Genomic DNA, 15,206 nt, shown 5'->3' with positions numbered 1-15,206 from the left:
TAAAATAACCAAGGATTATTTTAACTAAGAATGCAGAAAAAAAAACATAATCTTTTTATAAAATATATAAATCCATTTATAAAAAGCTAACACACTCTCTCTCTCTCTCTCTCTCGGATACATAAACAATCACACCATTATCTACTAAAGCAATTCGTTATAACTGGCACATGTTGCCAGAAAACCTCTACTACAGTTGGGAAGACCTCATGATATTTGCTGCTTTATGACTTTAACTTTCTTTGATAGAGCAATATACATCCACATAAAAGTACATTGGCAGCCTCTGACTATCATCATCATCATCATCAAATTCCTGCCATGTACCCTCAAGTGGTGTACAGGATATGATAGTACTACATGAAAAAAAATTACATCATTACTAACTTCCTATCTACAATTTTCCTCCAAATCAGTCTGTTAGTTGTCAAGACTCCAACATTATCAGATCTTATATTTTTATTGTCTAAGGCACTTTATACCGTATCAATCCACCTATATCTTGGTCTTCCTCTCGGTCATTTTGCTGCCAACCTCGCAGAGAACACTTGTTTTGCTAATCTTTCTTCGCCCATTCTGTTTAAGTGACCATACCACCTGAGATTAGCTCTGCTAATGCATTCCTGGATGTTGACAATGTCAAGTTCTTTCCTAATTTCCTCATTTTTAATATGATATTGCCATTGATGCCATCTGTTCATGCCTCTAATCTTTCTCAAGACGCTCATATCTGCAGTCTCTAGTCTTTGGTCAAGTGTTTACCTTCTGACCCAGCCCTCAGATCCATAAGTTAAAATTGGTTTGAACACTGTCATGTATACAGCTAATTTAGTGTTTTGACTAATTTCTCTCTTATTCAATATGAATTTATTCAGTTGACTTCCTACCATACCAGCTTTGCTGATTCTGCTGTCTATTTCTATATTTAATTTACCATCTTCAGTAAAAATCGTGCCTAAGTAGCTGAAATGTTTGACTTGTTCCACAGGTTCTCCATTCACAACACAGTTGACATTTTCAATGATTCTGCCTATTTTCATTGTCTTTGTCTTTTTATTGCTGACCTTCATACCATATCTATTACAACAGTTATTCAATTTAGTCAGAGAATCTTGCAGACTTGTAGTGGATTTATTTAGAAGTATAACATTGTCCGCATAAAGCAAAGAGCTGAGATTAACATCTCCAATTTTGATATCATGTTTAATACCACTTTCCTTCATAATGTGATCCATATAGATAATGAATAACAGAGGGGATAATGTACATCCTTGTCTCACACCAGATTTAACATTAAACCATCTTCCTATACTTCCTTCAATTCTAACTGCTGACTTACAACTCAAATAAAGACTAAGTATTGCTTGATATAATGCCTCATTGACACCATATAACTGCAGCATATTGAATAGCTTCTCTCTTGGCACTTTGTCATATGCCTTTTCCAAATCGACAAAACTTAAATACAGATCTTTGTTATATTCCCATGCTTTCTCGACTATTTGTCGTAAAGTGAAGATCTGATACTGACAGTCTCTATTTGGCCTGAATCCAGCTTGTTCTTCACCAAGCTTTTCTTCCACAATTCTTCTCAACCGTTTCTCAAGTATACTTGCATAGATCTTGCCAGGAACACTCAGTAGGGAAATACCTCTGTAATTCTCACATTCAGTTTTATTTACCTTTTTATATATGGGTACTATGAGAGCTCTACTCCAATCATCGGGAATTCATCCCTCTGTCCAGGCTTTCTGAACTATGCAGTGCAGCCACTGTAAGACTGTTATACTACCATACTTCAGCATTTCTGGTTGAGTATCATCTACCCCTGCTGCCTTTCCACATTTCAAGCCTTTGATGGCTTTTTCTACTTCAAGTATGGATATGTATTCCTGACTGCATGCCTGGTTAGTGTTTTTTACCACTGTGCCTTCATCACTGCTTGTTTCATTTAGCAGTTTTTCAAAGTAATTACTCCATACTTCAAGGATATCTTTTTCTTCTGTTTTCATGTCACCTTTATCATCTCTAACTCCTTTTACAGCACTCTTTCCTCCATTCCTAAGCTTCTTCAACAACCTCCAGAATATTTTGCCACCTTCTTGATATTTATTTTCTATATTCTTGCCAAAGTCCTCCCATGACTTTTGTTTAGCTAGTTTTACACACTGTTTACCGTTCTTACGTTTGTCTCTGTATTCTCTAAGAGCACAAGCTGACTTATTTGAGAGGAACTTGTGATATGCTTTCTGTTTTTCCTTCACTGCCTCTTTAACTTCCTGTGTCCACCAGGGAGTTCTGATTTTTTTATCCTTGCAGACAACCTCACCACATGCCTCTCTGGCAGAATCAATCAGTGTTTTCTTCAGAGTTTGCCATTGAATCTCCAATGTTTTATTCCTGTACTCAAACTCTTTCAATTTTTCTTCAATAATCTTTGTCTATTTTAGTCTACAGTTCACATCTGAGAGCTGCTCAACTTTTATTCACTTTAACCTTTCTTACATGTCATTCTTTTCAATATGAAATTCAATTTTATCCTGCTCAAGACTAAATAGTGATCACTTCCATTTTCAAATTCTCTGTACACTCTGGTGTCCTGCACCAGGGAGAAAACATCACTATCAACAATAACATAGTCATTGAGACTTTTCTTATTCCTTGCCTCTTCTCTCCATGTGAATTTGTGCACATTTTTATGTTGGAACATGGTGTTAGTAATAACCAGTCCATGTCCTGAGCAGAAATCCAACAGATATTTGCCATTATTATTAGCTTTGCTCTTTTCTCCAAATTTTCCCAAAATATTTTTGTATGTCTCACAATCATTTCCTACTTTGCTATTGAGATCCTCAACAAGGACCAACTTTTCCTTTTTCAATGTGTCAGTCGCTTTTTCGAAAGCCTCAAAAAATTCCTCCACTTCTACCTTAGTAGAACCTTCTGTGGGACTATAGGCACAAATAAGTCTCATTGTCCAGTTCCCCATTCTCATATTTGCTCACATTACTCTACTTGAGACTGACTGCCATTCAAGAAGATTAGCCTCGCATTTTGTGTTGAATACTATGGCTACTCCTTCTTTTCCGTGATTGTCATTGCCTGAATATAACATTTTGTATTTATTGCTCAGAAAGATCTTACCAGTTTTTGTCTTTTTTGTTTCAGTCACCCCTATTATGTCGATCTGGTACTTATCTAATTCCTCAGCTAGCTCCGTTTCTTTGCCATTCAGGCTTCTTACGTTGATAGTACCGATCTTTAACTCTGATGATGTTGAGTTGGGGTTTGTTTTCAGATTTGTTCCAGTAGCTGACTTTTCGCTGTTCGCCCTGGTTCCCTGGTGAAAACAACAGGGGCCTTGTTTAACCGGGCGAAGCTCCAGCTGGCCTGAAATTTTATCATGTCGTACCATCATATTTTTATTTTGGTTTAACCAATAAGAATACAATTTGGTCGGGTAAATCCCAAATTGCCAGCTCATCCTCATTTGTTCAGTATCCAAGTAGATACCCAACAGGGTGCACCACGAGAAGGTGAGAATTGGACATTAGGTCAGATGCCCTGGTCGGTTCTCCGCATTCCTTTAAAGGCTATGTGGAGGTCTCCTCTCAGTTATACAGCTTTGACCCTTAAGCACCCTGCCTCTGACTAACATGAGTTTAATATATATAAATTGAAACTGAAGTAAGATTTGAATGCTTTTATTAATAGACTACCACCCTGAAGGATTAGTGTTCAAGCTGATACTTTTAATATCCACGTTTTGGACATATCCAGTACCTTAAGAATGAGAAACTGGGTATTAATTGGTTGTTAATAATTAAAGAAATACATGCAAAGAGTAAAAGAAACCAACTATTTATACCACAGATTGCTCATGGTTTCCTTAGAGTAAAATATATAAATGTGTTCCTTGCAAATACAAAACGTAAATTAATAAGCAAAGCTGGAAAGAACCATAGTATAAATATATAAATAATAGAAAACATGTGGCGACAACGAAAGATGGTATGAGTCATCTGCTTTCTATCATTGTTTGAAGATGATTAGCTTAAAAGATGTCACCATTTCAAAAACTCCTGAAAATGTTTCACATCAGACATTTACTTCAAGCCTAGTCATGTAGGATGTTACCTTCATTCATCATTTCTTCCTATTCCTCACAAAAAAATAGAAATTATTCATATTTTCAAAGAATGTGCTATCTCTTTCTAGAAAATTGAAGATAAGAAAACATTAAAATATTTATTTAGCCAATTCAATTGGATATCCAAGAAATTAGACCAATACTGTTCTCTAATCCTTCTCCACAACCAAATCCTGACATGTACTATAGGGACTCGGTTTCTGTTGTTCACATTCGTAACCTTTCAGCCAGTGTTGCTAATCACTTGAAATCTTATCAGAGTAGTATTCAAACCTGTTTCACTCTCCCATAGACAATAATCCTTTCTATAAACTTCATGGGGTTTACAGAATTCTGTGTTCCTGTGGCATTTCCTGCATAGGTCATTCTTCTAGAAGTTTTGAGATGAGAAAAAAGAAACATCGCAGCATCATGGTTCAAAATAGGGAAGAAGATCAAGTTTAGTTTATCACTTTTCTCATACACATCATGACATAGATTGGAACAAGACCTCCATGCCTTTTCCAGAAGGAAACTTCCTCTCTCTCTCTTATCAGATAAAAGAATCTATCTCAGTCATTTTTTCTCTTTGCTGTCTCAGCAAGAATCAGGGACTGACTCTAGGTGGCATTTGGAAATCCTTTAAGTGAATTGTTGAACATTTGTTTTTGGGATATTTAAACTCAAATATTTAAGTTTTTTAAGTGAGCCTACAAGAGTGATGAAATCATCATTTTTCCTAATTGTTCTCTTTTGGATTGTATTAAGGATATTTAAAGTTTTTTAGTGTGCCCTCCTACTTGTTAGAATATTATTCTGTCTGATAGATTTGGGATTACTAAGTTAGGTGTCAAGCTATACTTTGGAGAGAATTAGTATCTTGAGCATAAGAGGATAAATAGTTTTTTGGAGGCTGAGAAGATAATGTATGTGATATGTTTGTGTCCAGAAAGGCTAGAGTTGAATATCAAATTAAGGAGAGAAATTTGTTTTTTGTCTGAGGATCTAGATATTATCAAGAATAAGGAGAAATGAAGTGAAACAATTTTTTTAGGGAAAAAAAAATGAAAATCTTGAAAGCTTGGAGGGTTTGAGCATTGTAAGGCAGAAGCAAAAGAGAAAGTTTTCTTCTGTAATTTGCTGAGTCCATAACTACTGTTGCTTTTCCCTTGTCAGCTTTAGTGATAATGAGGTGATTATTTTTTTTCAAGGACTGTAAAGATTTCATTTCAGAAGGAGATATTTTGCTTCGAGATTGCTCCACATATCAAGAAATTGATTATAATCCAACCAACAGACAACTAAAGAAATTAAATTCTCTCCTTGATGAAGTCATCAGTTTGGATAAAGACACAATTGAAAGACTTAAAACTCATTTTGCAAGACCTCCTAGATTTTATGACCTTCCAAAAATCCATAAGATTGACTATCCTCTTCGTCCAATAGTAGATTGTATTGATTCTCCTACTTACCGTATAGCCAAATATCTAGCTAAATTATTGAAATCTTACATTGGCAACTCTAATTCTTTTTTAAAAAACTCCTCAGATTTCTTAGAAAAATTAAAAAATGTCTCATTACAACCTACAGATCTTATGGTTAGTTTTGATATAGAATCTTTATATACCAATGTACCTCTCAAGGAAACTTTAAAATTACTTGCTGACATCTTTCCTCAAGATATTATAAAACTATTTGATTTCGTAATACATTCTGGATATTTCGTATGTCAAAACAAATTTTATAGCCAAGTAGAAGGAATGGCCATGGGAAGTCCTCTTTCTCCGGCTTTAGCCGACTTTTATTTAGAACATTTAGAAAAAGTCCTCTTCGCATCTATTTTCCCTCAACCATCTTTTTGGGTAAGATATATAGATGACATATTTACTATTTGGCCTCACAGCAAAAACACTTTACCTTCCATTTTTAAACAGTATTAATTCCTTGCATCATCGCATAAAGTTTACTATGGAATTAGAAGAAAACAACCAGTTATCTCCTCATCCGATCACCTTCAAATATTCTTACAACTACAGTATACAGGAAACCAACATTCACAGGTCGTTATATTCTTAAAGAATCAGCCCATCATCCATGTCAAAAAACAGGAATTATAAAATGCCTCATCAGAAGAGCCAAAACTAATTGTTCTACTTTTGATTATCTACAGAAAGAACTTTCTACAATCCAACAACACATGAAACTCAATGGCTTTTCTGAAAAAAGTACTCAACGTCTTCTCAATTCTTATAATCCTCCAAAAAACAACAAAGTTTCAATATGTCGAGTGCCTATTCCTTATATCTCCGGTATTTCAGAACCTATCGCAAGAATTTTAAAGAAATATGATTTAACAACTACGTAATCACCTATTAACAAATTATCTTCTCATTTTCCTTCTCCTAAAGACAAACGCTCAACTTTATCTCTTCCTGGAGTTTATCAAATTCCGTGCAACTGTGATCTCTCTTATTTTGGACAAACTGGACATTCTCTTGAAAAAAGACTCCAAGAACATCAATCATCCATTCTTCACAACAAACCTGAAAAGTCTGGATTGGCTCAACACGGGATTGAAACTGACCACAGCATCCTTTGGTCCAGGACTCGCCTCTTACATAGATCCCATTATAGGTTCGAATGCTTGTTGAAGGAAAGCGTGGAGGCCTTGCTCCATCGCCCCAACCTGAATTGTAATGACTGTATATCTATATCAAAAATCTGGGAAAGTGTAATCAAGATTACTCATTAATTTTTTTTTTTTTTTAAATTGCAAATTCAATCATGTTTCTACTTCAAAATATTCCGTTTCATACTTAGTGATATAACATCACGCGGCGTGTTCTAATTTTAATGATCTATCATTAGTATTCTAGCTTGTATTTTTTAAACTGTTCTTGTAATACCACTGATGATGGTCTGCTATTTCCAGACCAAAATATCTGGTTAAATAAATATCTTTCTTGTGATTACGTGATTATATCATTCAGTCTTATGTCGCAAGTATCCTTGAAACAACGAACAAATTTTATGAACTCTGACAACCAAAGATATAACCAGACCATATTTCTGACAGGGTGATGATCTGAAGCAGCATGAATGTATTTGCCAGTATGAGTTAACTTTCTATATATGGAGAACTGCAGACCGCCATTAAGTTGATGCAGAATGAGAACATCTAGAAAGGGAAGACAGTTGTTATATTCATCTTCAGGTGTCAATTTAATTCTTGGGTTCACTGAAGACAAGGACAAGGAAGAGTTCCATACAGCAAAAGAACCATCAACATATCTGTACCAAATGGATAGCTTAGGTGAAAAATATTGAGAATATGTTGTTCAAAACATTCCATAAAATAATTGGTAGAGTAGAGGAAATGGGATATCCCATAGTATTCCTTCCATCTGCTTATACAATTTGTATTGACAGTTGAAGTATCTGGAATTAACTAAAGCAACTGTTTTTCAGGAATTACAGCATTGATTCTATTATAATTGAATTATCTAATGTTTTATCTGTTGATTTCTTCTAACTCAGCAGAAAAAGTTTGCATGACAGTTAAACAATGTCATATTTAGAAATTTCAATATCTTTTGAATAAGAACAATATTTTGCTTAACAACCAGATTGACTCCTCAAGAACTGTCATTAATATTTCAAGCCATTCTTTATCCAATGAAGATATCTCACTATTGTAGAAAGAGTTAGATGAAGCGGGTGCACGACAACTGGGCGATTCACAATGGGTGATGGTTAACTGAGCGATAGCCAGGTGGGCGACAGAAACTTACAAATTTTTGCATGCTTCGCAGGCATATAATTTGGCAGATTTTTTTTTTTTTTGTAAATATTGGTAAAATATATATAAATATGGTTAAGACTTAGGAGGTATGAGTTATAAGTTATGAACTGTGAGTTATGAGTTATTTCCACATAATTGAAAAAAAAAAAGACTAAAAATAATCCAGACTTAATGACCTAAGCTTACCTGTGTGAATTTGCCTCCGATATTCTAATTTTCGATAAATTAAAAAAGTCTATTTTTCCGAAGAATTGATCATTCAAAAAACTTATTTTTGAGGAATTCGTTTTCGAAGAGATTTTTAAAAAGAGTGGTCCAAAAACGATTTAGAAATGAAAAGGTATAATCTCACAATATTAAAATAAAGAAAAAATAGTTTTTTAATTCATCTATTAATATTATTTTGTAGTGAACAAACATATTTATACATGTTTATACATGTGTTTTTTAGCACAGTGGTAAAAAACACTGACTAGGCATGCAGTCAGGAATACATATCCATACTTGAAGTAGAAAAAGCCACTAAAAGCCTGAAATGTGGAAAGACAGTTGAGTAGATGATATTCAACCAGAAATGCTTAAGAATTGAGGTATAAAAGGCTTACAGTGGCTGCATAGTTCAGAAGGCCTGGACAGAGGGACAAATTCCAGATGATTGGAGTAGATCTCTCATAGTATCCGTATATAAAAATGGAAATAAAACTGAATGTGAGAATTACAGAGGTATTTCATTACTGAGTGTTCTTGGAAGGATATATGCAAGTATACTTGAGAAATGCCTGAGAAAGATTGTGGAAGAGAAGCTTGGTGAAGAACAAGCTGGATTCAGGTCAAATAGAGGCTGTCAGGATTAAATTTTCACTTTAGAATAGATAGTTGAGAAATCATGGGAATATAACAAAGATCTGTATTTAAGTTTTATAGATCTGGAAAAGACATATGACAAGGTGCCAAGAGAGAAGCTATTCAAAACACTACAGTATAAGGCATCAATGGGACATTAGATCAAGCAATACTTAGTCTTTATTTGAGTTGTAAGTCAGCAGGTAGAATTGAAGGAAGTACTGGAAGGTGGTTTAATGTTAAATGTGGTGTCAGACAAGGATGTACATTATCTCCTCTGTTATTCATTATCTATATGGATCACATTATAAGGAAGGCGGTATTAAACCTGATATCAAAATTGGAGATGTTAATCTCAGCTCTTTGCTTTATGCGGATGATGTTATACTTCTAAGTAAATCCGCTACAAGTATGCAAGATTCCCTGACTAAATTGAATAACTGTTGTAATAGATATGGTAGAGGTCAGCATTAAAAAGACAAAGACAATGAAAATAGGCAGAAATATTAAAAATGTCAACTGCATTGCGAATGGAGAACCTGTGGAACAAGTAAAACATTTCAGCTACTTAGGCACGATTTTAGTGAAGATGGTAAACTAAATATGGAAACAGACAACAGAATCATCACAGCTGGTATCGTAGGAAGTCAACTGAATAAATTTATATGGAATAAGAGAGAAATTAGCCAAAACACTAAATTAGCTGTATTCAAGACAGTGTTCAAACCAACTTTAACTTATGGGTCTGAGAGATGGGTTAGAAATAAAACACTTGACCAAAAACTAGAGACTGTAGATATGAGAGTCCTGAGAAAGATTAGGGGACTGAATCCATGGCATCAATGGCAATATCATATTAAAAACGAGAATATTAGGAAAGAACTTGACATTGTCAGCATTCAGGAATGCGTTAGCAGAGCTAATCTCAAGTGGTATGGTCACTTAAACATAACGGGAGAGGAAAGATTAGCAAAACAACTGTTCTTTACCAGGTTGGAAGGAAAAAGACCAAGGAAGATCAAGATATAGGTGGATTGATATAGTAAAAAGTGCCTTAGAAGGTAGAAATATAAGATCTAATAATATTGGAGTCTTGACAGGTAACAGACTGATTTGTAGGAAAATTGTAGATAGGAAGTTAGTAATGATGTAAATTTTTCATGTAGTACTGTCATATCCTGTACACCCTTTGAGGGTATATACCAGGAATTTGATGATGATGATGCTATTTATATGCAATACCACGTAAATATTCGTTATATTTTCCCTATCGTAACTTATAACTTTTTTCAAAATATATTTTTCATCGTAAGTTCGGCTTCATCGTATTGTGTACATTTGTGCTGATGTTGAAAACCTGCTACTGCTCTTTCATAATCAAAATCATATGTTTTTTTTTTAATTTTTTGTAGTCAGTATATAAAAATTCAAATGACTTATGCTGCTGGCGAAGTTCAATTGCAATTTTTGATGACAGGCTTCCGCAAAATTATGGAGCCATGGTTCTATTATTCCTTAGACGACCTATGTATGTGTTTGTAAACCATTCTAAAATTGGTTCATATTCATTGATAAATGATTCTCAAGTTCAGAAATATCGTAAATTATATCTTGTTCTGGAACGAAAGCAAGTGAAGTGTTCATGTTTGAATTTAAAGGGAATTGCGCATCAGAATTTTATCTGGTTAAAAGTTTGCATGAAGCCAAATGCTTATGAAGATTTTGTATGAGATGAAAAAAGTAACCATTTATGTTAGCTTGTGGGAATAGTATACGTAAAGCTTGATGAATGGCAATTTCATAATTAGCATTTATATTTTTGGGATCTAGTAATGGCCACATTTCACGTATCATATAAATAATTTTGTGTATGTTTCAAGAGTCTTATTAGGTAGTAAACGATATAAAACACAGTAAACAGGACCTCCATCCTTTCTAGCCAAAATAACAAAAATTTGAGCAAAAGAGGGGGAGAAAATAAAAATCTGGCATCCACAAATGATTCATTCATTCTTTGACTCCACATTGCATGACTTTCATGACCAAAAATTAATAGTTATTATAATATAAACATGATTAGAACATGATTTATATAAAATAAGACCCAATGTATATACAATTTTGAAACACTTAAATACAGATACCAAAGAAAACATAAAATCAAACACTGAATTGAAATTAGAAGAATTTCTAAATTACTACACAGAATTGTGGACAGACAAATATTTTAAAAAAGACACTTGGCAAACAATTAACAAAAATGAAAAGGAAATAAAAAGAAGAATTAGAAATCAGCCTGAAAGAAACAAGAAACGGAAAATCACCTGGAGAAGATAAACTAGGTTCAGAACTATATAAATATGCAAGAACTAGATTCAAAGAAAGACTTATTATTTTTAAATAAAATTTATTCAACTGGTATCTTCTCAATAGAATGGAAAAAAGCAATTGTGATTCCTATCTTTAAAAAAGGTAATAGAGATGACCCTAAAATCTATAGAGGTATCAGTATACTAAATTCCTGTTACAAAATATATAGCAGAATCTTAAATAGGAAACTAATGAAATATTCCGAAAACTTTATTTTAGAAGTACAGAATGGATTTAGAAAAGGACGATCATGTATAGACCTGGCCTTTTGACTAAAATTAATAATAGAGAAAAGAAGAGAATACAATTTAGAAAGACATATTGCATTTATTGACTTTGAAAAAGCATTTGACAATGTTAAAAGAAATATATTATTTAACATCTTAAAAGAAAGACAAATACCAAATAATATCCTAAAAGCTATCACAAGTATATATGAAAATAATCAAATACAAATAAGATTAAATCACGAGCTATCATATGCGAGGGGTCCGACAGGGATATCCCCTCTCAGCAACTCTTTTTTAATATCTACTTAAATGAAATAATAATAAAATGGAATAAAAATTTACATCAAGGAATTAAACTTTCTTCTACAGTAAACTTAAACACTTTCCTCTTTGCTGACGACCAAATAATAATTATCATTATTAAATTCTCAAGATAAACTACAGAAAGCTATTTCAGATCTAAATGAGATATCCAAAGAATATGGTATGATAATATCAACGGAAAAATCAAAAACTATGGCCTTTAAAGGACAAGATCCAGCAAGAACTAAAATAGTAATAGATAACAAGATCTTAGAACAGGTGAATTCATTTAATTACCTTGGATGTACGATCACATATGAAAATGAAAAAGATATAAACATAAAAATTGCAAAATATTTAAAAATAACAGGTGTAATTAACTCTATATTTAAACCAAACCTATTTCAAAAATAAACCAGACTAAAAGTATACAATACATTAGCCCTACCAGTCTTAATGTATGTAAGCAAAATCTGGACAATAAAGCAAAAAAGACAAATAAAGATTATCAACAGCAGTAATGAAGTTTATGAGAAAAACTGCAAAGTATACCCTATTTGATCACAAAAGAAACAAAGAAATTATGAAAAAATTAAACCAAGAACCAGTAATAGAAAAAATTAAAAAATATGAACATAAATGGATGGAACACATTCAAAGAATGAAAACAGAAAGATTACCAAAACAAGCCTTAAAGTATAAGCCATTAGGAAAAAGAAAACGAGGACGTCCTCTTAAACAATTCAGCGATGACTTCTAAGGCCGGAACAGGCCATGCTACGCCTAAATCCCTGATATGCATGATGATGATGATGATGATAATATAAACAAAAATATTTATTAACTAGCTGACTCATTTTTTGCTTGGGAAATTCAATATAACTTCTACACAATTTCGTAATTCTACAGAATAAAAATAAACTTAATTATATGCGAGTTTTTTCAAATTTTTTGCTTACCGTTCTTTTAACTCGTTTCTCAAAAAATAAATTATTTGAATTTACCGGGTAGTAGATCAGTAGAATAACATTGCATATTTGATCTATTATTTTATCACCCAGATGTCCGGCGCCCAATTGGCCATCGCCCAGTTGCTGTCGCCCAATTGACCGTGTCCTGATTAAGCTGTAGCTCCAAAAACTATTCCTATTATGGACTTTATGTTTAGTATAGATAAAGGCCTTCATAATCTCCTGTATTCCTTAGCTAGAAAAATTGAGTTTCAAGCAGCGTGTTTTATTTAAATCAGTACCACCTCATAGCAATTTATCAGAAAATGATAATAATAATAATAAGGAAAACTAAATAATTAATTAACATAAGTGGTATCCATATTTATTTATTTAGTTTTATTCTAATATATTCTACTTATATCTCTGTTTTAAAATCTATACAGTTTATTGTGGTGTAGTGTACCTCTTATGTACGCTACGCTACAATAAACTACTATCATCTACTAACCTACCATCAACATTTGATGGTAGGTTAGTAATCAGACTCTTAATAATGATGATGACCAGATGATTGTGGATTGCCAAGTGGATCTTTATTCCATATCTGATCAAATATCAAATGCTTTTGAAATTTCAAGAATGATTACAAGTGGTTCTCTGTTTCTCTCTTGGGCATATGTTCATAGGTGGGTGACGTAAGCAAGCATTGCTGTGGATTAAGAATGGCAGAAATTCATTACAGTAGTTGCTGATTAATTAGTATGATTTTGAAGAAGCCTTGCTGATTGCTAATAACCTTCTCTATTTTAAAGAGAATTGAAGTTGGATTGTGGGCTGGTAGTTCTCCTTTTATAGCAACAGGTGTGAGATATTCAGTGAGATATTAGTGTCTGATACTGAACATTTTCCATATGGTATGAATCATATTGTATCCAAGTGTTTAGCAATTACATAAAATTATGAATTTCATTGCCACCACTAGATAGCTAATAGCATTTGTTAGCTATGGTAGATAGTAATATATCTAGTTTACAACCTAAACGAATTAAACCTCTTCTTACATAAACTGGTTTATGACCAATGAGCTAGTGTACCTACTGTGAATGATTTGTTTGTCTGAGGAATGTTCTCTCAGAATTGTGTTTGCTGTTGAATCCCAGCAGTTTCATCAAGATTGGCATAGATAGATCTTGTGCATTTTTGATCTGTAATTTCAGATTACATTTGCTTGCTCAGTGGCAATACTGACATCTGTGTGTTTGTGAAGTTACAGATTAGCTACTTGGAACAAAAGGTATTTTCCCTCTCTTTCTCTCTCTCTCCCCCCCTCTCTATATATGTTTTTGTTTGGAATTCTCATGGTGTATTTCTGCAAAAGAACCTGCTAACTTAAACTGATTATGGCTTCTTCAGGAGATTGGAATACATCAACATAAACATTTTGAAATAAACAAGATCATTTGTTAGAATGTTGATTATTTGATTCCTAGTATTCATTCTGCCTGCTGAAGGATAAATAGTAATTCTCTGCTAGGATAATTTTATATTTGCTTATTATTCAATTCTATTTTCCTTACTCTCTTAAAAGTGAAATATTTAAAAAAATAAATAAATAAACAAATTGTAATCAAAAGAATTATTATGTTGCAGTTGCTATTGTTGGTCCAAATGGTGTTGGTAAAAGTACTTTTCTAAAGTTGCTGACTGCTGAACTAATACCGGTAATGTTTTTATTGTTATCTTCACAAAAGCAAAATTTTTTAAAGATAAAAAGCTTTATAAACTGAATGTTTATACATTAAATTTTGCATTGTCTGTTACTACAAAAAAAATACATATGTTGAGATTTTCAACTTAATCTATTATTATTATTATTATTATTATTTTGACACCTCCAGGGAGTCCAAAGACTCATCGAGGGAGAGTGTGCCGACAGCATCGAATTGGTCCCCTTCCAACTACTAACTGCGCTCAAACTTACTTAACTGAGCCATTAGTAGCAGAGGCTCTTATCTATCTTATTTTAGACTTTGCTTAAAATCTAAAATAAGTATGTTTTCAAAGAGATTAGGAGAATATTTATTCTAGTAGTATGCATGACATTTTTTTAAGGAGAATTTAAATTTATAGACCAAAAAAAATTACATTACAGTGTCACTGTCAGACAGATATGCCACCTTACTTAGTAAACCTGCATAATTCCATTACTACATCTTAACTTGTTCATCAAGTCCATTATTAGCAAATTTAAAATTGCATTCTCTGTGCATGGTGAACCTGTTGTTAATTAATAGACAGCACACCTTTGGACAGGTTACTATTTTCAGTGTAATCATGCCTACATCACTAAATTCTTAAAGTAATAATTAAGGAATTGACAGCATACACTAGAAATATGAATTAAATAAACTTTAATATATACTTTCCTCATTTATTTCCTTATTTAATTTATATTTCTAGTGTACGCTGTCAATTCCTTAATTATTAGTTATCATGTTTAACCAGCGTATAAGCCTCTCAACAAAAATAAATTCATGAAGGCATGCTAATTTCAAAAAAAAAAAAAAAAAAGCAAG

General features: G+C 33.0%; 1 protein-coding gene across 1 annotated transcript in view; it reads left to right on the top strand.

Moving 5' to 3' along the window:
* Window positions 1-15,206, top strand: part of LOC150108679 (ATP-binding cassette sub-family F member 1) — a 228,912-nt gene that overhangs the window by 156,668 nt on the left and 57,038 nt on the right. The window contains exon 13 of the mRNA XM_090416145.1: window positions 14,281-14,351. Coding sequence (XP_090272271.1) covers window positions 14,281-14,351 — 71 coding nt within the window. The remainder of the gene's footprint in view (window positions 1-14,280; window positions 14,352-15,206) is intronic.

Source organism: Typopeltis vanoorti, chromosome 3 (assembly GCF_054136105.1).
Source record: "Typopeltis vanoorti isolate ZY-2024b chromosome 3, IOZ_Tvanoo_1.0, whole genome shotgun sequence".
Taxonomy (NCBI): Eukaryota; Metazoa; Arthropoda; class Arachnida; order Uropygi; family Thelyphonidae; genus Typopeltis; species Typopeltis vanoorti.
This window is presented reverse-complemented; position numbering and strand designations above follow the sequence as displayed.